The sequence below is a fragment of the Trematomus bernacchii genome, unplaced genomic scaffold (assembly GCF_902827165.1).
Source record: "Trematomus bernacchii unplaced genomic scaffold, fTreBer1.1, whole genome shotgun sequence".
Lineage (NCBI taxonomy): Eukaryota > Metazoa > Chordata > Actinopteri > Perciformes > Nototheniidae > Trematomus > Trematomus bernacchii.
In genome coordinates this window covers 3,528,006-3,553,833 of record NW_022988097.1, presented here as the reverse complement: position 1 = coordinate 3,553,833, position 25,828 = coordinate 3,528,006, and the positions used below count along the sequence as shown (strand labels likewise).

The following is a 25,828-nucleotide window of genomic DNA, read 5'->3' as shown; positions in this document are numbered from 1 at the left end:
ACTTGAGTTGCAAGCCTTTTGTGATTAAGTCAAACGTCATCAAATGTGTGGCTTCAGTCTGACTGTAGTCAAAGTCATGTGACTCCAGTCCACACCTCTGCCATTTTCCAAAGCAGATTTGAAGTTTCTGCTCTTATTTACCACAAACTGACAAAACTGTCTGTATTAGAAGTAGGATAAAACACATTCAGCAATCCAAAAAGATACCCCGCTTTTAAAATATGTTGTCCAGTAATGTTTGCATACACCAGGGATTACAACACTAGTCTCCTGGTAATTATAGCACGCCCACACATTTCTCACCATTATTATGATCAACGCTATCATGGTCCTGCAGGAACTGTTTTGTTTTTCAAAAGCTTCTCTCATCATGTTTTCTTAAGTAGTATTGCTAAAATTAGATCAGTGCTGTCGCTCAGTGACAGAGAATCGTGCATGCTTTTCAGATCTTCTCATCACCTTCACCCACCCATCAAAACCTGTTTTAAAGGATTTTTGGTCATGATTCTCAAGGAATCCATCTACCACCATTTACTTTGAGAAACATTTCTGGAATAAACTGGTTTTAAGGCTCATCAAGGCCTTGCTCTCTGTATAACAAACCAGTGGTGACCTGGCCCTTCCCTTTATGAGGAGCCTGGTTAGATTGGCAGACTAATATCATTCTAATTTGGCTCTAAATTCTCCTAATGACACCGTTTCACAGGTTGCACGTGTCGGCTGAATGCAAATGGCCACCCTGTGGACTTGGGGACCGGGAGGGTGTCAGGCTATAAAATCCGCTGATAGACAGTTTCATCCGTTGCCGTGGGAACATTCTACAATCATGTAGACGCTGAACCTTGCAGCACTTGTCTTGCTGGCTATTTCTCTTTTTATAGGGTATAGAGTGCTAGTATTTCAGATCAGATTCAAGTAATGCTTTAATACAGTATTACACATTTGTTTGTTTTGTTTGTTAAGTTGGAAATCTCATAAAGTGAAGTCTGTATTGCAATGAATTGTGCGTAATAAAATCAGTACAATCCGAGGTTCTTCATGTGCGGTGAAGTCAGGAGATTTCTACTTAGCCACTACAAGTCGTGAGCAGCCCTATGGAGGAATTCCCCCCTTCAAACGATACAGATGCGAGGCTTGATGAGCATCATAAGGCCCCTTTAACATGTGTTTAGCTGTGGCCTTGTGATGAAGAATAACATTGCAAATTAGGTAATTCTAACATGACCTAGCCAGGCGTCATTTTCTGTAATCACATGTCGCTGCACAGTTCTGGCACCTATTCAGAGAGCCTCACTTTCACATCCACATCCAGTGTGCATGCTGACGTGTTCCTGCTGCTGTTACTGCTGCTCCACTCAGCCTCCACCTGCTTTGGTTCTGCTCTGCTTGTGCGCAGCCCTGAGGGCGTTTATTTCTAAGTTAATAACCACTGGGGGATTATTTGCACTGGTCCCTGCATGTTATTTATCAATGTGCTAAGTATTTCATTCTGCTGCAACGTATTGCCACAGCAGGGAGCCTTTCTGACAGGAGCACCATGTTGCAGCATTTCCATTTTATGACAGAATGAAGCTTGAAACATGGAACCTGAACAGTGCAAGGTTGCAGTAAAGATCTGACATATTAGACAACCGTTTTATATTTTTATCACATGATTGTAAGACATATCTTTGATCCAGACTAGTTGTTCCAATCTGTTACATTTGTATCATTTATTTTTCTTTACCTGCATACAGAAAACCACATACCACATGTCTTTGCCGTTTGGCCTAACTCTCTTTCCGGTGGCTCCAACAATGCATGCACGTACTGTATGTACAAACTCTTATCTCCAATTAACAATGCATTACACAGCCTTCATCTGTGATTTGCTTACTGCCATCATATAATCTCCCGTCACTGGGTGTCACATCCCTTGTCACTCCCAGCATGTAAAGGCAAACAGCTGCCAACCACCTCTAATCCCTAGGGAAGAAGCCTCAAGTCTGGACTCAAAGCCAATTCATTTAACACAATTTCTTTTATTTCATCGTTCAAGCTATTTCCCCTCAATGTCTACTCTCTGGACAGCAATGGTGTCCATCTCACCCTCACACACACAGCCACACGTTAAGACTTGTGTATGCACACTCCAGTTCTTGCCCCCTTTCTTGGCATTGATATGTTTGCATGAAATCTGTTAGTCCTATTTTTAGCCCTCATTATTTATTTCTTCTACACTATAGCCTGTTTGATGTATTTGTGTCCATTGTTTTGTGTTTTCACTTAAAACAATGTCCTTGTTGAATTATAAATGTTAAATGAGACATCTGATTGTCTAGGATAGAGCGTATTTCTATTTTTGTTCAGGCCCCTGACAGAGCCAATAATTATTCAAGACAACGTCGGGTGGATTCCTTGACTACTGTATTTCTCAAAGCTTTTAAGAGGTGTTTTTTACACAATTTCCCCTTAAATCTGTAAAAAGAACACTTGAAGGAAGAGGTTTTGACCATTTAAATCTGGGAATGCATACTCTGACTGTTTACATTTAAGAAGAAAAAATCCCTGTTTACTCGGTTCCTTACATTTTTGCTTTTGTATTTTGTAAGCAAATAAATTAAAGGCCTAAAAACATTTCTTACTCCTTTTTGATATACTGCATTTTTCTTCAAGTCCATGTTTTATAGCTCCAGACCTCACCAGAGTTAATTACCCCGTCCACTAACGAGCTTGTCGCTGTTGGATTCACTCGCTAATGTCTCCTGCAGGTCCATTTGAGTGAAATGCCACATTTTCAATGCACATCGACTCATTCACTTCCCGGGCTCCAGAACATAGATTTTCTTTGTCATTTCAAGCATCACTGCACTTTTGTGAGACATTTCTGTGTCTTTGGGCACCGACTGACGTAAGACACTTAAATCACAGAAGAACCTAGCAGCTTCACTTTTCTCCTGGAGCTCCTCTCTTAGTGTCTCTGACAGCTACAACAGGCAGCTGCGCTCCCTTATGTCTAATTTTGTATCAGCATCTGTCGTCTAGTTCTTTATTTATCATCCATTTGAAATCCATCCAGAGAAACTGCACTGCATTTAAAGGTCTGCCACTGTTTGTTCTCCAAAGTGGGGGTTATAAAGTGTAACAGGATTGTCCCAGCAGCAGCAGCAGCAGCAGCTCACCTGTCAGGTCTCCAGGCCAAACTAAATTAAGATTTACAAAATACAGAACAACGTAGGGAATTCAAACCTGCAAAATCCCATTGTTTAAATGTGTGTCATGCATTGAGAGCCAAATCAAATGTTTCCCTGCGTTTTTCAAGCCAAATAAAGTGGGTGACAAAAAACAAAACGTTATAAGCGTTTCACAGCAAGCTAGACTGACATGTAAGAGGTGGAAAAGTTTTACATCCACCCAATCAAACACACATTTCTCAAAGATTGAATTTCACAGTCAAACTTTTTGTAACTGAGATAATAAAGAAGCAGCTCAAAGCTATACATGTCATCACAGTTTTAAGCTAAGTGTTGTTAGCACAATTTGCTAAAGGGTGTTAAGCTATTAAATATCTCGTTTACACACTTTTATAAGGCTGCTATTAATTCCTATTTTATATTTGTTTACTAGGGATGCACACTTATTTGATTTTTATTAAAGGGGTTCAATTTTGCTCATTTTCAGGTTCATGCACCTCTTTTCACCTGAACCAGAAACCAAAACCAGAGCCTAGTCTCAGATTGGTCAACCGCCTGTCCCTTCCCTTAGCCTACCATGTAAAATGTGTTGGTGCGCTAGCCAATAGAAGCCCAAGTGTTACATGGTGATGTCACTATGTCAGGGAAGTAAACAAAAGAGCTCAATGGAGGCGTTTTCGGCGGGGGGGAGAAACTCCCTTTGGGATTTTAGCCTTTGCCGACCATTTACACCCAAAAAAACTGTTATTACACACAACAGGAAAGGGAAAAAACATAAATCATAATAGGGCCCTTTAAACGTGGACTTGCCTTTGTATTTTTCATGTTAAGCTGACATTTGCCTTATATCTGCACTGTCCCTTTACTGTAACTATGTTCATTTCACACTGTGGTTTGAATTTCTTGAATGCCATCTGGCAACTATGTAGTAACCTGGACTGTTTTAGTAATGTGGCTACATAATTTAAGCATTTTTAAATACCAAATCCAGGGTTTCTTTGTTTTTCTATAGCTTGAGGAGCATTTACTGCAGAGGATGGAGGCATTGAGATGGATTGTATCATTCCCTGTAGACTTTTACGACTGAGACCTCCATAATAGCTTACCTGTGCTCGATTTGATAGTCTCTTGACCGACCGTTTGTCCAAGCAGGTCGTACTGGTTAAGGCGGGAGCTTTCTCCTTCCACCACGACAGAGTCGGAGGCATTTAGAGTCCAAGCATAAGTCACTTCTGAGATTGTGTAGGCATCTAAAAAAAGAGAAGAGGGATAAACCCATAGGGGATAAATGTGGGGCAGCTGCAGCTATCGATGATTTTACGAGAAAATATTTCACTGACCCAAATGAAAAGCCCCCACTACATTGTGTTTGAAGCTGTGTTTCTAGAAAATAAGGGATACTGTAGGGAGAAAAAAAATCTCTCTGTGGCTGAAGATGGAATTCATACAATGCCAACAAGCAATTGATGCTCAGTGGCATTTGGCCTTTTCAATCAGTCGCACAGCGTACACTGAATATGGAATTTGAAAGCTTGCAGCTAACCTATGAATATCTGATGAAACAGAAAAACAGATTTTTTTCCCCCTTCTATATACATTATTGAAATATTCTGCCAATCATGTCATGCTTCAGGTTGTGGTGTTGTACAGAAAATAGGACATAATGCGTTTATACTTTTACAATTCCTTGTTTCTAGATCAATATTTTGAAAGCAGCTTAAAGCAAAAATCCTCACCCAAATTTAAAGAGGCCATGGAAATGAAATATACATAAAAAAAACAGGTATAAATTGGAAAAAATAAAGTATTTGGATGAGATTTGTACCCATATTCTCCCAGTGACATTCCCACTCAGTCCTTTATCTGGCAGTTATCTTTATGTATCTTTTTAATTGCTGCATATTGAGTGAAAATGTGAAGGGTTAATGCCGGAAAAGTGAGCCATGCAATCCAGCTTCACTCGGTTCTTAGGCTGCTGTCTTTCTAAAGAACCAGTGAGCAGAAAAAGAAGAAAAAAAAGCAAATAGCATTTTACTTAAGGTCCCTCAGGCGCTATCATCATCAGAGGTACTCACAGCTGCCAAATTTTAGTGGACAGGAATGAAAGTCCATGGGGAAATCCTCCAGATGCATTGGGCACTCTGCATGCACAGTTAACCTGCATCCAATTCACAGAAAATTAAAGAGACTTTCCAAATGCATGAAAAGTAAACAGTACAGATTAGGCACGGTCTCGAATAAAAAAAAAACTCATATGCCTCATGCACTATTCAAGACACTTCCCATCTGTAACGCCGTGGAATCAAAATAATTCATCTTGACTGTAAACAGCAGAGCAAAGTAAACAAGGTGCTGCAGCAGAAATCAAATAAACAAACGTGTGTCGACGTGACGTTAGCTTGGATAAGAAATTCAATCATCGTGAAAATAACTTGCAATAGATTTTCATTCATATTGATTTTCATGAAAAAGGCATGTTGACAACAAATATAGCATCAGTGGCATACAAATGGAAGCATGAAGAATACATTTGAACATTGATTCTGCATTGCTTGGATAAAGCTAGCACATGCTAAGAACAGTAGGTAGGTCTGTCAAAGTGAAAGAGTGTTTGCTGAGAGGATGGAGACCACTTTCATGTCTGTACACTCAATATGCACCCTCTTCAAATGTTTCATTATTCGTTTTAATCCAATGAATAGATGGTACAGTGGCCCTTATTTAAAAATGTATTAGCAGATTATACCAAATTAAGTTAATTTCAGGTAACAATGTATTACATGAATAAAAAATAACTAACTTTTAAGCTATTTGGTTTAACAAAACATAAGATGTTAAGGTGGACATTATTGTGACCTGTATATGTACTTTAAGATATTCATAGTTTCTTTTCATTTGTGCTATTGTGTTTTAGCCTCTGCGGGTGACTTTGTTTGATTCCTACCTTGAGACTTGCATTTATTTAAATAGTTTTTGTATGTTTTAGAGAGGGTTCATCATGAAGTCTGTAGTTATTTCACAGTGGTATTTCAGGTCTTTGAACGGGGCTAATGTGATGTGATTGGATAACTCACGGGAGGGCTACTATATTCATAAACTATTATTCTTGCCCTCTTGCTTTTACTAATGTTGTTTTATATAGCAACCTTAGTCACATACTTAGCCTACTTAAACAATGTGTTAAGTAATGCACGTACTCCCGGGAAGGAGTCTGATAATGGCCTTTAACGGGCTGATAACATTCAAAGTTTGTTAAACGAATATTAAGCTACAGCTCATAGCCTGTTAGCAAAGCACAAAAAAAGTTGGGGAAAATCTTGCTATGTCCAAATATTACAAAATCAGCCGTTAACGTTTATTAATTTAAGTACAAACTAACTTTTGGTGATACAGGGTGAAATGTCCCAGACCTTTAGGCTAAAGAACTGCTGGCTGTAGTTTATATTAAGCGTAAATACATTGCAGTGGTGTAAGTTTCCTCAAGGCAAGAAGGCTTATAAGAATATCACCTACTAGTCGAGAAATACCTTTAAAACACATATACAACCATGTGGCTTTTTCTTTGGACATGCTCCTTGAATTACCTCATGGTGTACAGCAGGGTCCCATCATCTTTGATCCTCAGCAGTTTATTGGGCATGGTCATGTTATGAGCCACAGACTTCTTCCCGTTGTGGAAGAAGGTGTCCGGAGTCCAGATTTTACTGGCCATCAGGTTGTTGAGCGGCAGTATATTCATCGGTCCGCTAAATTTCAACCTCTCGTCCTTCCAGCTTTGCCTGAAAAAGACATCGATGGTGTACTCCTGTAGGGAATAAATGAGTAAATAATCATTTTGATGCTGTAACTTTCCATCAAGTACTTTCTGCTTAAGAAATGCTGACTACACCTGCCACTTTAAAACTCAGGCGCTGAATGGCTCTCCCTATTTGTCAAAGCTCCATCAAGGTGAGGCCCGTGTCTCTGTGTTCCCCTCAGCTTTTCTAAGCGGGTGTTTTCTAAGCTTGCTCTGAGGCCGAGACAACCCCTTGACCTACAATCCTCTGTTGTCAAAAAAAAAACACACACAAGAGAGGATTTAGGGCAGAAAGCGCTGCACTGTGAAATGTGTGTTCGTGTGAGAGCCAATGTGTGTGTCTGTGCGATTTGAGCGCACAGCGAGCAAAGACTGAGTGGGAGATAAATTCCTCCAGAGTGTATTTTTCTGGTCACAGTTGAAAGGGCCTCTGACATTTAGATCAACTGAAACCAAAACGTAATACTTTATTTTGGCGGGTCTACACAATAAATTACAGTAAAGGTTTATTCAAATGTTTGTCTTCTTTTTGTCGTAATGGACAGCTTTAGTATTAGTCATCATAACATTCTACACTCTTAAAGTACTTGGGATATGGTAACACGAAAAGTCAGCTGTCCGTCAATCAGACAAGTTGAAAACAAGCTAACTGTGTAGCAAAAATAATTTAAAGCCAATTTTTGAGAAGTTAAATGAATTCCCCTCAGTCACTAATAATCATTGCACAAGTAAACACAGCAAAATGGAAGCAGGAAGTTGTTTTTAAAGCTCGATAGTTGTTTAAAACAACTTGTTTGTGTCACTTGAGATCAATGAAGGTTGGACCCAAATGCAGGACGTTCACGATCTTACTAAATAATACAAGGCAGGGCAAGGCTAAACAAACAGATCAATACTCTGTGATGCACAGCAAACAGGGATCCAACAAACAATGACAGAAAGACAGAACTGAAATACATGCAGGACTAATCACCAGGGGCCTCATTTATAACGCCTTGCGTAGGATTGACGTGAGAAGGTTGCTTACGTAGTACAAAGCAAAAAAATAGGTACAGAAATTTTCCGACATTTTCCGATTCACAAAACATTGCGTACCGGTGAGGGAAGTGCGTACGGCACTTCCTACGCCTGTTTCCCTTTATAAATCACAATCGACTCATAACGCCCATATTTGCCTATAAATAGTCAAAGAAACGCCCATTCATTCATTCATTTTTGACTGACTGCATGAAGAAGATCGCAGGAAATGACGACCGAACAGCTAAAAAAGACATCTCACACCGTGTCAGATTTTGGTTATTTTGGGGAGGTGGAGATAAATCATATTGTTTGGTGGATGCAGTTTGAACCAGAGTAGCAGCATGGAGGTCGGATCGTCACCAAAATAAATAAATAAGTGGTCCGAAAAAAGTTAATGACAAAAAAAATACACATAACCTTCCTCAGGCAGTGTGTTGTACCGGGGACAGGAGACACCCCCTTGATGAGAAACTGTAAGAAATGATCGGGGAATCCCTCCGGAGTGGAGTCATGACGACTGGATCTGAATTATTTTGTTGTATTTGGTGGTTTGTGTTCCAGCTGTCGATCAGCAACTATATATCCATAATCCACCAGTTAAAGGAAATACAACTAATGTGTTGTGTTATATTAGCTGTACAATTTACCGCATATGGTGTTCTTAGTTTCCATACCTCCTGTGTTTTACGAGCGACTTATCAAGTCTTGGCAAACGGCATAAAACACGATTAAACGTGATAGTATATAAAACCATGCTCGTATCTACAACCTATAGAAATGCAAAACGGCGTCAGTTTAGACGTTATTCTGTCCTCCTGCTTACCGCATCATTTATGAGAAAACATTTCATAACATTAACACAACATATTCGAGGTGGTTTTAAATAACATATCCGTATTTATTTATTTCCCCAAGTTATGTTTTTGTGTGCACTGAGGAGTCTCAAACAGGCGTTTGTTTAATCATTTTAAGATTGGCTTTAATCAATGTTTGAAAATGAATTCTTCATATTTGATAAATGAGAGGTAACATTTTATTTATTTCCACATATTTCTCTCCATTCTTCCTTCTGCCAACGGTGTCGCAGTTTCTCGTCTCTCCCGTTGTTGTGCTTAGTGCGTACGCATGGGTTACAGTTTGCGTGGAGGACCGCACATTTTCCCGTCAAGTTAGTATTTTATAAATCGCAAACATTGCGTAGAAACTGGCGTACGCCATTTTTTGAGCGTATATCCCTTTATAAATGAGGCCCCAGGACAAGACACAGCTTGGGAAGGCAGAAAAAACAAAGGGGCATCAGGTGAACACAATCAGGTAATCAAACATGAGGGGTAAAGCACAAACAGGAAGTACAAACAGACATAATACAGCAGGGTTGCCAACTCTCACGCATCTGGCGTGTGACACACGCTTTCACTCTCAATCTCACGCTCTCACGCTGCCCAAACTATTCTCACGCCAAAAATAAGAATACGAAGACTAGAAACGGTTTTGAAAACTTTTGTCACGTAGTGATCGTCTTCTCAATAGAACATCTTTGATAATGTCTTCTGGCCAATCAGAATCACGATAACGGCGTGGTGTTGTTGCAGGAAGTCCCGACGGAGAATACTTTTGCGGTAGTACATCTCTATATACATCGATACAACATTACGTGTTGATAGAAATCAACACGTAATGAAATAAGACCCCACGGTTTGATGATTGATAGGTGTGTGGGCTGTCTTTCATTTTGACACACAGAACAATGGGGGCTATCCACCCTTATCCACAATGTAAAGTAATTCACACAGCCTCTTCTGTGAGGAGCAGCAGGTTCAGCTTTCAGAACAAAGTAACACAAAACTAATATGGCATTCATTTTTTTAAATGTGTAGTAATAGATTTATTTATTTTTCTTCTCAAGAGAGTACCAGAATGTGTATTTTATGTTAGTATTTAAAAAATTCTCCTGGGGGAGAATCCCCCCAGACCCCCCTGCAGGGGTTGGGTCTTCAGCATGTCAACTCTTTCACTTGTGGGGAAATTGCAGGATTGGCTCCAGGTCGCCCTTTTTATTTCCTACAAGACAAATGTGCCTTTTTATTTCATACATTTCAATTGGGATTGAGACAGGGAAATAATCTAAACCTCACGTGTGGCGTTTCACTGTCGGGGGGATGTATGTATGTAATTACATTGCAAATACTGACTTGAGCCCCACCACAAGGGTTAGCCCTACCATAGATTACCCAACAAAAATACTCTGAAGCGCATGCGCAGATCTAAGATCCAGTAGAAATGATAAAAAAGTAAAAGTCTGCTGCTTATTGTTCTACTAGGCCAAAATAGAGTCAAAGAGTATATGAGAGTGAGAGTGTGTTAATTAATATATTTGGCAGTTTGGAGTAAGTCTGTAGATTTGTTTGTGTGTGTGTGTTTCATGTATAGGCCTCTCACGATAATTAATTTTGTTGGATACATTTTCCCGGAAATTATTGCGATAAGCGATAATATTGTCGGCACCGTTGTATGACCATTTTAGACCACTGACATAATGATAATATATAATAATTATTCAAGTACATCCTTTCAAACTGCTTGTCACATCCTCATGTAAATGGCAATTTATCGAGGTCAGAAAAGTTATCGAGTTCATTTTTATTTATCGTACGATAAGTCAATTAATTGCTTATCGCGACAGGCACACAATAAAACAGTGGAAACAAACATGTTTGACTTTCATTAGTGAATGAAACTGTGTGTATAGTCTGTGTCCATTATTGTGTATTTGTATATATTGTATATATATCCTATATGCTAAGGTCCCGCTGCTGACACGATAGCAGTCATTTCGTGCGCATATGTGTAATTAAACCGAATTAAACCCATGATATGAAAATCTCACTCCAGCCAGGTACCCAAAGTTGGCAACCCTGTAATACAGTGTATGAAGGATTTTCAAAATAAAAAAGGAAACAAACAGTTCATGACATTTTTTAAAAAATGTACAGTTGCTTTTGCATTTGACATCCTCCTCACAAGTATTAACCTCTAATTTGCTCCAGAAATGGCTCAGATTAGCCACACTACTGCACTACAACATGTCCCTTTGATATGGTGAACATCGGCTCTTGTTTATCTTGAGTCGTCCAACATAAAACATCATGCTGCCATTACACTCACTGGCCAAGTTTGTATAAATCCGCGTCTGGAGATAGTCCCCAAAACAAATGCACAATTTCCACCATTTGAGTCATATTTGATAACTGTTATAGAAACTGAGCCTTTCAAAAATAATTTAAATACAGCCTGTTTTTATAGATGCAGGTCTTAGGGCTTGGTGCAGGAAACTAGAACACTTTCAAGATCTGTTTTCTTTCATGTGGCTGGTTGACAATAAAAAAACGTCTCTTGACTTACTGTAGCCGATAAAACCTGTCTGATCGCTTCACTGCTTGTGACTCCTGCCCTTTCCGACGTGTAATCAAATTGATTTATGCTTAAATGCACGGTCACTACACAGACCACACCTAGTACGTTCTGCTGCATAAATCTGCATAAAGACAATAGATCTTTTTTGATTTGCTTAGTTACCTTTGGCCTCTTTGTTTAGCTAATGCTCTTTTGAAGCTAATGCACGATGTGTTCTTCTTTTACTTGTTTCACGTTTAAGCTTTGGCTGTCAGTCGTCCTCCTATAAATCTGTTGAGGCCACCGCAGCAATCAGATGAATGGCTTTACAGTATTTGAATAAATCAATCAGGTCAAAGGAGAATATATTTCAGGCTGTGCAACATCAAAAACTGCAATAAATCATATGTAATCAGCCTTGTGCCTTATTTTTGCTTTACCTAATGTAATAAAACTAATTCTATACTTTTCTCAAAACATGAAATAAGAGGCATTATCCCATAGATATTTGTTCTTATTCTGTCATATTAGTAACTTGCTCACCGCCAGTAATATTGAAGGATGTTTTCACCTTGTCAGCTCTGTCCATCTGCTTGTTTTCAAGATGTTTTGAAGGAACCATTTGGCTGAAATGTAGCGTAGGGATCACCCTCGGGTAGGTGGTGACCTGGGATTTCCTCGAAGAGATCATTTGAATGTCTAAGTCTTAACGTTTTCATATTTTGTATATTTGATCTGGTCCACAGAAGTGCTGTTTCATGTTTAACTGAGTGCCCTCTAGTTTACATATCTCTCAGAGGCCACTGCATTGAACTCAAACATCATAACTGCTAAATCAATAGATCAATCACTTGGGAAATGGGTCTTCAACAACAGAAGGGACGCTGATGATATGATGTGAGGGATGGGCGCATGTCAGTATGATAAACAGGAAAGCCCAGGATAAATAAAAAGGAGTGACTGGAATAACAAGAGGACTTTCAATAATGTATAAGGAGACAATCATCAGATGAAAAGACGTGGTGCTGTGGTGTGGAGAACTCGAACATTATGAAATGAGGGAAAGCCGTGATGATACTAAAAACACAGCAGAAGCATATTTTCTTTCTTTGTGTAAGGTATGAATATTATCCACAGCAGAAATCGGGCTGAAAACCTACTATGCCCTATTATGCTTCTTGGGGTTTCCCTTCCCTGTAGTGTGTTATATGGGTTTCTGTAAATGGTCTGCAAAGGCTCAAATCAGTGTTCCCTCCAGAGGGAGTTTCTCTCCCACACACTGAAACGCCCTGATTGGACTCCTTTGTTTTCTTCTGTAACATAGTGACATCACCATATAACACTTGCGCTTCTGTTGGCTAGCGCTCCAACACATTTTCATGATAGGCTAAGGGGCGGGACATCTCTAAGTGGTTGACCAATAACAACAGAGCCGGCCAGCTAACCAATCAGAGCAGACTGGGCTCTGGCTTCAGACAGAGGGTGAGAAGAGGTGCTGCAGCACAGACAGTATGAGAAAAATAAAGAGCTTTTTGAACATTAGAGCATGGAGACATGTCACAGTAGAGGCTCTACATACTGATATGATCCTGAAAATTAGCATCATAGGGCCCCTTTAAACTAAATAAAAGGCATGTCTGCTCTCACCATGTCTGTGTCTGAAACTGGTCCGAAGCTGGTGACGTAGATGTTTGTCTTCACCTCTGTTATCCTGTCTGAATAAGAGAGAAAAACAAGGCGTCAAAACACTTAAGAGGTCAACACAATGTTAAAAGTCATTGAAGTGGAGAATATGTGATGTTTTTGATGTTTCCTCAGACCTGTCAGATGCTTAGTATAAACAAGAAAACTGAACATTATAAATGACAGGCTTAATTGTTGTGTTGTTTTAAGGAGAAAACAACAATAATTGAGGAGTATTACTATAGAGCATGAAAGAGCTTTGGTCGTCATTTCTTTTTTTTGCAACAGCCATTTAATGAATTGTAATTTCATTTTTAGTGTCTTAGTCAGCCATTCACATACGCACGACTGACTTTACTGTCCTACAACCTTATTAGAGCTGTGTTACGGTACTGTTAATGAAAAATTAATCTACATTCAACTGGCAAAACACAGGGAGGCTTTTATTGTGAAGCAATCAAAGGAAAGGCGATGTAATTGGTGGCATAAACGCTGACAGCAATCTTTCTTTCAAAATGAGCCTACAAAACAAGACATGGTTTTTAGACGATGCAGCAAATAACGTTGCTCTCTGATTGTTGAAGGTTTGATTAAATTGTAAGTCATGTGGGATTTACAGGGTCTTCCAATAGACCAACTATAAAGTCAATAACATTTTCCGAGTCAGCATATTGCTCACGATATCCTTGTTTATTGCCTTTAACTAGCAGTATTCCCTCGCAGAGCAAGTGTTGTCAGCATGTCTTGAAGTAAAGGGTCATTACTGTACGGAGCCTCAAGCTGGATGACTTGGCCTTGTGCGCTGACAAGACTATGTGATGTTTAATTTGTGCTGGCAAATTCATCAAAAAGTGGGATCAATTTGATTACATTTAAGTGACAAATTGTATCTTGTGCAGAAAAAATTGTCAATGGTGGCCTTGATGGATTTTTCTTTCTCTCTATGGCCACCCCTGGCCTCCGTAGATCAGTATTTTTCAATAACAAAGAGAAACAGATGTCTATAGAACGTATAAATGTGACTTGATACATCATGTTCTGATTATACACCAACAGCTCTTCACATTCAAAGATGTCATTTTGTTCTTAAGGTCACATACGGTTCAACGATGCGTGAAGAAGGACACATGTGTTGCTGATAAATCCCGAGGGTTTCTTTACGAAGTCATTTGCTTTGCCAATCACATGAACTGTGCACAGACTCAGCTCACCTTTACGCGACCTGTTCGAGCCAATTCACAGGCAACTCTTGTAAGATTCGATTTATTATGCCAGATTCATCACGTGCAAGATATGATTTCAAGCGTATACATTTGTTTTAAATGTTCACAGTGATATGATAGATAGGAAAAGCAAAACTCTCATACTGTATGCCTCCTGTTTAAGTGGCGATGTGCAATGTGTGTCCGCGCCGCAGCATCAGGTCCATTTGCTTTCTCTACACTCTGTCTCTTTCAATAATTACTGAAGCTCCATCTCTCATGCTCAGTCAATTCAAAAAGCTTTCACGTGTTACTCTACACTCTGTAGTACACGGCCAGCAGCATCTCACACACGATCTAAAGAGAGTATTACTCCCCGGTAAAGTGCTCTTCTGCATGGCAAGGGGGCGCCGCCATTCAAGCCCCATATTATGAAAATGCTTTCTTATTTATAAGGTAATGTAAATTAGGAGGAAGTGGCAGGTCGGCGGGTAATAGGTGCAATCCATTTAGCAAAGACATGCAGCCAGGGCGCATTTATTTATGTAAACCAGACTTCTGTATGTGAATCAGCCTGATTTCAAATGATGTTTTACTGTGAGTCACAGAGGACTCCATTAGTTTGATTTCTTTAAAGGGAGATGCTCTTTGTGGATGTGAAACAGCATCTCGGTATAAGCCGTGCTGGAGAATAAACGCTGTCACACTGCACTGCTTCTTCTTGTAGGAAGATACTTTGTGGTGTTCTGGAGGTTAATACGGTGAACTGAAATGGGTTCTTTTTAACAGTCCATTGTATCGTGTTTTGGACATTTCTTAAATCAAATCATTTATTTTTCTCTCTTAGGTCTTTCAGGGCAGACAAATTCTTCTTCTGTTTTTTACATGTGTGATTCTGATTGTTCAGCAGTACTGCAATACCACATGGTACAAGTCTCTGTCCACCACTTTAAAGACAAACCAGTCGAAAATCTGCTCAAAGATTGAATGAAGGTCAACCTTAGAGAGAAAAACCTACAATAATGACATGTTGAGGCAAACAACATTATCCCTGACCCCAACCATGTCCTGAACAGCGGAAATGAATTGTTACCATCAAATCAGAGATACAGGCTCCCAGGATCTGGTTAGACTGAAGCATTCTTTTGTGCACCAGTCAATCCTATAGATACAATACAGAGATAAATGTGTAGAGGGTCTTGTGGTGTAAAGTGAAATGGCTGTTCCCTCGTATCTTGTCTTACAAATGTGTCATGTTGATGTTGCAAATGGAGCTGCTGTGATGGAAGAACAATTTCAGACTTGATCTACCAATAAAGTATTATTGTATGGTGTCGTCAATTATCAGAACAACTTTTTTTTGTAGTAGTATTTTTGATGAGAAGCTTCGTCCAGATTTCCGATGTTTTTTAACAAATATTGATTGTGTTTTTCTTCTTATTGTACAGCACATTTATACTTGATTTTATTTGTATTCTTTACATTCAAATTAGAATTGCACTGTTAGCTCTTTTTGGATATTTAAAGTTGTTTAGTTTACTTTAACTGGATACTTATTTATACATTTTTGTTGGATCTTTTGGAGGGAATTGACTTGAAAGGCCTTTTACTTCATGGGCTAGTTGTTTTTTGTGTGTATACAGTATATGAGATATTATGTACAGTTAATGCAGGTTTGTCGACATTAGTTTATCCACCACTGTCGACCGTGTTCAGGATTCTTTTTTGTGATATTGCAGCCAGCAGAAAAAATCAGTATCAATGAAAAGAACCCACAACAATGAAAATCAACAAAGCTCTGTGGAGAAACAAAACCCACCACCAAGTGACTCCTCCAGTCCATTTGCATTGCATGAGTGGAGCAAACTCACAGGCAAAGCTAACCGTATTTGCACAAATGATGCATCCTCGCAGCAGAAAACCTAGGAAAGCACAGCCCTCAGGGAAAGTCCGTGTTTTCTATTTAAAAATATCCAGAGTGCATTTATTGCCCCAGGAAGTCAGGACACTTATTTAAAGGAACGAGGACAATACCCAAAGTTCATCTATTCAGCAAGAACGGCCAGAAACATGTGCTCTTATACTCAGAATCACATGGTGCAGATGGGCCTGCTGAACCATGTTTAATTGGTCAGACAAAAAAACCTGTCTTCTTTAAGGGGCAGCGCATCCTGCCGTGCGACTACACAAAGGTCAGCTTAACTCCTGCCAGTTCAGACCAAAAGCATCGGCACGAAGAAGAAGCTGTACTGCTGGATGGGACAGGGACAGTGAAGGAAATAACTCCAGAGGAAATGTCTTTACACCTGATGTCTTGTGCTGTCGGTGAATGGCTTTGATGTTTGTGTATAGTTAGCTTAGCTATTTCGTCTTATTGTATGAGCAGCATACCAATGTTGTGTCGAATTATCATATAATCATTTAAAAGACTCTGATTGCCTTTTACTTTGTTAAATTGTATTTTTAGTCGTGCATGTGTTTAACAGAGACATATGTTTAGGATTTACATTCCAGGAGGGCAAAAGGAAGTGTTAAAGGTGGATATGCAAATGGTGAATGGTGTTATGGTTTGATGATGGGATGTTTAGAATTGCCTAAGAGAATTGATGGGAAGTACTGTACCAGTTGGCTGTTTTCTTTTGACTATATAGTAAGCTGTGTTCGGTGTGCAGAACCTCTTTATCCTCTGAGGATGGAGTTGCTCTGTTTTGCATTTGAGATCAATTTGAATTGTATTTGACTTTCTTTATTACTTTATTAAATACAACTTCGTCCATTAATCATTTATCAGTTTCTTTTCAGGGAATTTCCACAACAACCAACATTTTGATTACATTATATGTCATAATTCATTATCCTAGACAGCCTACGGGAGCAATTTGGGGTCAGGTATCTTCCAAGGACACTTCGACATTTTAACTACTGGGAATCGAACCACTGTCCCTCAGATTGGTAGAGGCCAATTACCCCCTGGACACACCCGTCCTTATGTGGTCAACTATCAGAGGGAACCAATCCAACCAAATCCCTACCAATCGTAACACAATGATAAAGGTTAGCTTCAGCTTCAGGTTTATTTATACTATGGATGCATAATACATTTGCGGCTGTGCTGTGATTTTCAGGAAAGCAGGTCTTTTTGGAAAAATCATGAATCATTTCAAAATTGGAACCCATCTATCTCTACATCTGTCTGTTTTGTTAAGTCTTGCATTGTATATTTTTTCTAGCAGCTGTTACCATTTCTGTGGATTTTGATCGCCAATAATAACAAGCATCAAATGCATCAAACTCAACATCAACATTGTTTTATTTTAATATATGTCTGTTACGTATAATCTCACATATGCTTAAGCAATACCAAGAACCTTTTTCAGGTTGTTTTGTGTCAATTAGATAACATCTACTCATATTTGACCAAAAATGTAATAATTACAGTTTAAATATTTACTATTTAAGGGTTATATAAAACTGTTTCCTGTCAAGGCAGATACATGGATGGATGTAATAACCATGATATCCTGGAATGCTTTCTACTTAAGACATGAGTACCTTTTTTTCTCAAAGCTCTCTAGTTGTCAACTCACATTGGAAAAGTAGCCAACAACTTTCAAAGCTCCCAACAACTCCGGCATCCGTTACATTTTGACATTCAAAATGTGGCTTTAAAGCTGGAACATAATGTATTGCTCTGAGGGTGAAGTCGTAGTAAGATGACATGTTTTTGGGTTGGAAAACAAATTAGTAGCAGAAGTGTGAATATGAGCAGAAGTGAGCTGCCTCACACTCACACTAATGATGATGTGGGAGCTACTGTGCTTTCATCCACTCTGCAGCCTGGCTAGATTTCATGTGAAAGTGAAATAAAACCAAATGCTATATTTTAAAAGCAGCTTGGTATTACTTCCACACTTAAGAGTAAAAAAAATGCTGGATAAAAACAAGGTAGGGTTACATATCAGTCCACAGTCTTTCCATGATGGGCTCTTTAAAGGAGCACGGTATGTGTTTGCTTCAAAAACCAATAGCCATGTATAGACAGCCATTTCTGTGGTTATACTCTATTCTCTATAAATAAATTAAAGAGAAATGTGCACCCTAAGCCCACAAGGAAATCCATTCATTGTAGAAATGATTACAGCAGCTGTTTTTTTTTCTTTCTATCTCCCCTGAAACCTTCTAGTAGCCTCGAGGGAACACGTGGGATCATCTTGAAAACCTCTGCCCTAGATTCATATTTCTCTTCTTTATCATTTGATTATCAATCGGAGCGGTAAACTGTTTCATCTCTTGTTCACTGCAATAACACACAGAAGGATAGGTTACAGATGTCTCGCCCCTTGGGAAAAGGAATCTAAACAATATCTCAATGTTCCACGTTGATATAGGAGAACTACCATTTCCTTTACAGTCAATGGTTACAGCTCGGTTACTGATTTTACCTTAATGAAGCTTTTTTGTAATGTTTTAATTGGAAATATATGTTGTTTTAGACGAGTTAAGGTTATTTTGTAGGCTATAGTTCGCAGTTGTTAGTGGATTCACTGCATTACAATTTACATTACACAGTTATTTTGTCCATTTTGCAAAGCCGTGTTGAACTGCTCTTTTCTTTGGAGGGAATAAAAAAAAACGCTCAGATTATCATGAAGGAAAGTCCAATGACTATCGGGTTAAATATATTTCAGAATACACTCTGTATGTATGAAGGCAATGTGTAATGATGCTGTAAATAAAAGACTGAATATTTCAGGGTTCACAGAGAGCCACTATGGCATACAATATATCTTAGACACATGCTACTTGAACCGTGAAAACTATAAAAGGGACACATTTTGTTTACCAGAATATACTGTATGTCTCAGTGAACACCCTCCTGCAGCTGTGTTGAGGTGCTTTTCCAGACATTACAAACAACATGTTATAAACTTAGGCTCAGCTAAGCGTTAACGTGTTTCTCCCACAGATGAGACATGAAGCTGTAACGTGTCTACAATGTGGAAAACTCCATCTGATGTCACTTTGACTGCTCCATGTGTACATTCATGGGTACAGTATGGGTCTTAATGTACAGAAATGGGGCGAAGCCTGCGAGCTAGTTTAGGCAGTCAACTCGAGCACTTATGCTGCATTCATACATAACGCCCCTTGCCACTCTACAACCAACCAAACAGAGTCTCCTTAATATGCCGCCCTATTTAACCTGCCAGATATCTCTCTATGCATTGCTTGCTGCTGCTATTGCTGCAGCTACTTCCACGTCGCTGCTGCTTGCCTGCCCCACCACCACCCCAGCTTCCACCCCAGCTTCCACCTGTAGGCTCGGGGGGGTTAGTTATTTAATCATCACTCATCGTGCTATGTATATCTGTGGAGTCATGAGGCCCGAGCCTAGACGCCAAACTCAACTATATGCTGCTTCTACATGTTAAAGAAACACGTGAGTTGTCTGACTGAAATGTTATTTATTTGAACATTTATGCTTTACTTATGCAACAGTCTACATAAGATAGCTGCACCATTATAGGTCCAGTGGTACAGGCTGAGTGCTGCCAGGCTAAAGGAGATCTGTTCCCCATATGGCAGCTCCTGGGCTGATGGCCCCAGGAATTTGAAATTCAAATGGGACCAAATCCTGAGGGAGGAGCTCAGCTTTGGGGTGAGGGGCCAGCTGGAAATGAGAGAGGTGAGGATGGAGAGAGAAGGCTGTGGCCGCAAGAGAAGACACACAGAAGGCACAAAATGTCTTCTGCTGAGAGGGATAAATATTGAAGCCTATCGTGATGACATGGCTGGAAATGTGTCATACCTCGCGAAAGCTGAGGAAAATGCTTTTCAATATTATATATTATATTAAATAATGGTTATATATATATATTTTATTATTATTATTATTTCTTTTTAAAAAAAAATCACTTTTCAAACTTGTAGATATATTCATATTAAAACACATAATGCCAAAACAAAGTAAACAAAAAATATAATTATTTTCAAATTCTGCTTACTGCTACTATTTACATTTGTCTAGCTTGAGGTTTGCAATAACATTCTCTGACCACTTAAAGCACATGTGTCATATTCAAAGTACTTCAAGCCAAATTTAGATTTATAAAATATGAATTTAGGTTCTTAATGAATGTTGGCCCTGCCTTTTTGGACCTGAAGAAGACTTGATAAACTTGCATCAGATATAATATGTCAGGGGATGAGTGAAAATATATGTGATTAAATAGCACTCATCCATTGATTTGTCATATTTAATTCTTTGAAGTAGGCTGTGAGGAAGTTTTGGGTTAAGGGTTTAATATGCAGACGATTGCATGCCAGAAGCTTGTCTGTTAAGAATTGTGAATAACATGAACAAAGAGCTGTTTTTATTTTTGTTTAATTTCACAAACAACCATTGGCTTGTCAACCTACACGTATAAATATAATCATAGTCTTTCATTTAGCTTGACTACATGCTACGATGGCTAAGCAACTTTTTACATTTTTATTTGGACAAAATTGTATTAGAGAAGACCTTACAGGACAAGGAACAAAATAATGAAAGCTATTTTTTTGCGATTAAAAGCATGTCAATAAACTATAGTGTATAGCTGGACTTTCATGTGATCCTCATCTCTGAGTATGGCACTTAGTGAAATTGAGACTGACACAGATGATTTAGAGTGTAGTGGTGGCTTGGCAGATTTCCATTGAATCAACATTAACCATCATGCCAGTAATGACAGACACGTTATGGCTTTCAGACCTGAAAGTGCAAACATCTCTACTAGACAAATATTTCAATTGCTACAGTATTATCTGGTCATATCTTATGGTAAAATAAAATCTACTGAATGCTACATTTCACTCAAAGTGCTCTTTTAAAGATGTATCATCCAAGAAGGGATGGATCCAGGATGTTAGAGCGATCCAGATCAGTCAGATTCTCCAAAAGTTCACCATGCAGCACAACTGAACTGACACTGCGCCCACTCATTCAGCAGGCGTTTTCCCCCAAAAATGTAAGCAAGGATATAACCCTCTGCGGAGTTAAATGTGGACAGTTTGGTTGCTGTGACTTTCCAGGAAGTGAAGTGAGCATTATATAACTTGTTTTTTTGTTCAAAAAGTGTGTTTGTCAATTTATTCTTGAGGGAATTGTTGCTAAAGGCACTACAAATCTGATGTTTAAGTGTTTTCACTCCAAATGAGCCATCAACTGTGCTATATCATTACAAGTCGAAGCACTAAGCATGTACAATGATTATGTTGGATGATAAACATACTTTTGGATTGGAAGTGAAATGATAATGTTCTGTACATCCAGAGATAGAAGATGATTTCCTTACCTCCAAGACCTGGCCGTAGACGGTTGTCATATCCATCCAGCAGGCTGTCCAGGATGCGCGTGAACAGGGTGATGTTGGTTTTAAAGGCATCGGATTGGGCATCGCAGCTCACTGACCTGGGTGCCGGAAAAACAACAAGAACATGAACAGACACTTCAACAAGCAAGAATTTGTTTGATTAAATGTTAAAGCTATTCAGAGTCATAACTCTGTGTTCCACAGAGGCCTGATTTATGGGGAATAAAAAGGGGTCGTTATTATCTGGCAGAGATTTCACACATGCCCACACAGACACACACACATACACATTGTTTCTCATCCACATGGATGACCCAGTTCAAGGCATAACATTTGTGAGCCATCTGATCTTGAAGCCAAAACACAACTGAATATGCAAATGTAATCAGAGCTAGAGATTCATTGTAAATAAATTCAGATAAGGGCCTACATTAAAGCTTGACATATTCACCATTGCCAACAGCTCTAGTGATGTAACAAACAGGTTTTGAGGCTTATTCAATTTAAGCAGGAATGTCTACAATAGTCATCATTTTACACATCTGGGTGATTTCTGTTATCATATTTCTCTCATTAACATCTGAGAAAGTGTTAATGCAGCCTACTTCTTATGTGATAACCTAATAGACTAGGAATAATGTATTTCTTATCTTTAAGTACAGTATGTTAGCAACCGTAGGCTACTTTACCACAGTTTAAATCTACTTGTTAGAACCGCTAGCCCACTTTAAAACTCTGCTAGCATATCCAATTCATAAATCATCAATCTGCATTAGCATGTGTAGAAAACACAAGGTGGAGGAAACCTTTACATTTATCCCTGAAACTGTTCATTCATATATTTTCAATTCATTTGTATTGTTCAGTGTTAACATTTGCTTGCTAACGTTAGCTGTCTGAGTAAGCTAGCTGATTTCAAGGTTTGCTTGGAAGTTAGCCTTCTAAGTTAGCTAAGAAATAGTCATGTGTGTCTCTAAAGAAGAATTTATTTAAACAATTGCAGCTCTTACATAACTATTAAAGATACTTGTATGCATTTTTGTGGAAGTTAACTAAGCTCTGTAATGTTGTGTTGTAGCTTCCTGTTTGATAAAGTTGGAAACCTCACAATTTAAGACAATAACTTTTAGCAAAATGGCTTTGAAGACACAAAAGCTAATACAAGAAAAGCACAACACTGTTATCATATTTATCCTGTTAACAAATAAAGTTTGGTTTGAGGTTTTCCTTGTCTTCCCATGTTTCACAGCAGACATTTTGTCTTACTGTAATTGTAATCGCACAAGTACAGGTGTTACTAATTACATTAATGATGCTCTACTCAGGTGTCCCAGATTGTGACATTGAGCCATCATTTTGGGCTATACTACACCAATGTATCCATTAATCTGATTCTGACATGATTCATTGTATTTTCTACACCTTTGCATTAACTGTACATGTGAAAATGTCTGCCATGAAAAAGGCCTACAGCCTAGCATGGACAATTTGGCCGCCCCGGGCAAGGTTTCTTGAATCTAGTAGGCAACAGTAGTGGGGACACAGGCCTATTGAATAATGGATTATTTAAATTACCTGTCATGCTTGTGACATTGACAGTTTTTCCCTTTTGTCAACTGTCCTCTAGTGAGCGCTCAAATTAACCAAACTGTCACTCCCAATGGGTTATCCACAGACACCTTTACACCTGAGGTGTCCATGTGAGATGTCCTCTGATAACACTGTGGGAGCTTGGCAACAGTCAAAATGAAAGCTATATCAGAATTAATAATTTAAACTAATTAGACCTTATAGTGTACTGTATATTGTTGTATTGGCCTATATTTTTCTTTTAATAAGCTACTATTTCGTATTCCCTTTGAGAAAAAGGCTACACAATTACAATTCAAGGTTTGTATTTGCTGTAGCAATTATCCCATATTAGAATGGGCCATTCAAATAACTGTTAAATAATAAAACTCGAGCTGCTCTTTGGAATGTGCAATATCAAATAACCTTGGAAACCAGTAGCCTATGGATTATAAATTGTATTATAGGCTAGATAATTACCCACATGCCCTACGGGTTATTTTTATGGTCAGACTGAGGATATGAAGGCGGTAAACTGCCTCTCCTGCCTCCTGCGCATTGAGTGCCCACTAATAATGAGCCCTGCGTGATAATAAAATTAAAAAAAACTTGATAAATGGAGACCCCCAGTCCCCAGAGACTCAGTGGGTGAGTGATCCCCGGCATTCAGCTCGTGCACTATCATCGCTTCAAGGCGTCTCCCCCCATTCAAAGCACTCACCTGGTTTTCCAGAGAGCAGTGAGCGCCAGCAGGCAGAGGAGAAGTGGAGGAGCGCTCTCTCTGCTCCACATGGCTGCTTCAACACCTACACACAGCAGGGCAGCCGCTGCAAGGAATGGACGCGCAAATTAACCGGCTTGACATGCAAGTGGATTTCTTTATATAACATGCAGACATGATATCCAACACTTATATCTGGGGATTCCCTTCAGCTCACAAACAAATAAGAGAAGAAGAAGCAGGCTGCAATTAGTATTCACTGACACGTCCCACGCCTCCACTCACTGAACATACCCAAAAAGATTGCAAAGAGAACGATCTGAAGAAGTATTTAGACGATTACAAATCATTACATGCAGAAAATAATCAATAATATTAGAGGAAATGTGGGATCAAGATCTTTTCCATAATACAAAATAAAGAAATAAACGTTTCCTTTGTGTCTGAGAGGGGGATTTACAAAAACATAAATAAAAAACACACTCACCTCAAGTGCAGAAAGTACCTGCTGCAGCTGGATTCGTCGAAGATGCAAGAAAGTTAAATCACCGCTCTCTCCTGTTTTGATGCGACTGAATGAGTTCAAGTGTGTCATGAGAACAAAGCTGCGAGCATTGATAAATCATAGTCCCAGCCAGCAGCAGGAATGCACCCGAAATGCACAGGCTTTCATAGTGTCCCCCCTCCCAGAAACAAAAATGGGAAAAAATGATAACAATGAGATGGTAGGAAATTAAATGTAACACATAAATAAAAAAAAGCAGCAGTTGCGGGAGATGATCCTGATGTTTTAAATTGCCCCTGTTCAGCTTCCCCCCCTCAGCTGGTTAAAAAAAAAAGCTCGATGTGAATCGTGATAAGCAAGAAGCACATCTCAGTCTCCCTCATCTCTCCACAGAAAAACTACAAAGGCTGAGGAGGAGACACACTGGGTCCTAGAGACGGTTTGGTATGCATGCAGACCAGTGAGGATGTTAATGAATGTTGTTTCCACTCACAGCCAATGTATAGTGCCATATTGATTATGCAAAACAGCCAGGCTTTGTTGCATGGTTGCGATGGAAATTGCACCTTTGGAAATGGAGTCCATGGGTTCAGCCATTTTGGTCTGTTTTGTGTGTCACCAACTGCTCATGAGCCTTGGGTTTCTTTTCATTTCAGGCTCAACAAAGGTCTGCTAATTAGACATGTGTACTTAAGGTGATGGAAAAGCCTTCAACACAGCTATTGAACCACGGGACACTAAAACGCGCCACTGAAATACTGATTAATGATGGTTTTGTATCATTATCTGACTTACATATTCTTGGTTGACCTATTTGTGTAGCTGTGGTCAGTAGTATACACTGATATACTATCCAAATTGGCCAATATTGGTGTATACGTTGATTGTATTTGAAGGGGCCCTATTATGATCATTTTCAGGTTCATATTTGTGTCTTGTGCCTCTACTGTGACATGTTTCCATGCTTTAATGTTCAAAAAGCTCTTTATTTTTCTCATACTGCCTGAGCTGCAGCACCAATTTGATTGGTTAGCACTCCGGCTCTGTTGTGATTGGTCGACAGCTGTCCCGTCCCTTAGCCTATCACGCACAGTATAATGTGTTGGAGCGCTAGCCAAAATAAGTGCAAGTGTTACATAGTGATGTCACTATGTCCAGAAGTAAAACAAAGGAGTCCAATGGAAAGGTTTCAGGCAGGGGGGACTGGGGGAGGAACACAGTGATGTTAGCTTTTGTAGACGATGTACATGCACAAAAAGTCACTACAGGAAAGGGAAGACCCCCAAAAGCTTATTAGGACCTCTTTAAGAAACTGCGGGTGAATAGGGTATCATATGTAACTGTTATCACTATGAAATATATGTTTTTGTTTTGCTGGCAAAATTGACATTACAGTTTGTAAATGAGGCAA

At 39.2% G+C, this 25,828-nt stretch overlaps 1 protein-coding gene across 1 annotated transcript in view; it reads right to left on the bottom strand.

Annotated features, from left to right (window-relative positions):
- LOC117474981 (gamma-aminobutyric acid receptor subunit alpha-2) overlaps nucleotides 1-24,665 on the bottom strand; it is a 33,233-nt gene extending 8,568 nt beyond the window's left edge. The window contains exons 1-7 of the mRNA XM_034121028.1: nucleotides 24,400-24,665; nucleotides 23,913-24,018; nucleotides 21,605-21,720; nucleotides 13,030-13,097; nucleotides 6,758-6,978; nucleotides 5,249-5,331; nucleotides 4,280-4,423 (exon numbers count right to left, since the gene is read on the bottom strand). Coding sequence (XP_033976919.1) covers nucleotides 4,280-4,423; nucleotides 5,249-5,331; nucleotides 6,758-6,978; nucleotides 13,030-13,097; nucleotides 21,605-21,720; nucleotides 23,913-23,983 — 703 coding nt within the window. The 5' untranslated portion in view covers nucleotides 23,984-24,018; nucleotides 24,400-24,665. The remainder of the gene's footprint in view (nucleotides 1-4,279; nucleotides 4,424-5,248; nucleotides 5,332-6,757; nucleotides 6,979-13,029; nucleotides 13,098-21,604; nucleotides 21,721-23,912; nucleotides 24,019-24,399) is intronic.
- Between the last annotated feature and the right edge of the window lie 1,163 nt (nucleotides 24,666-25,828).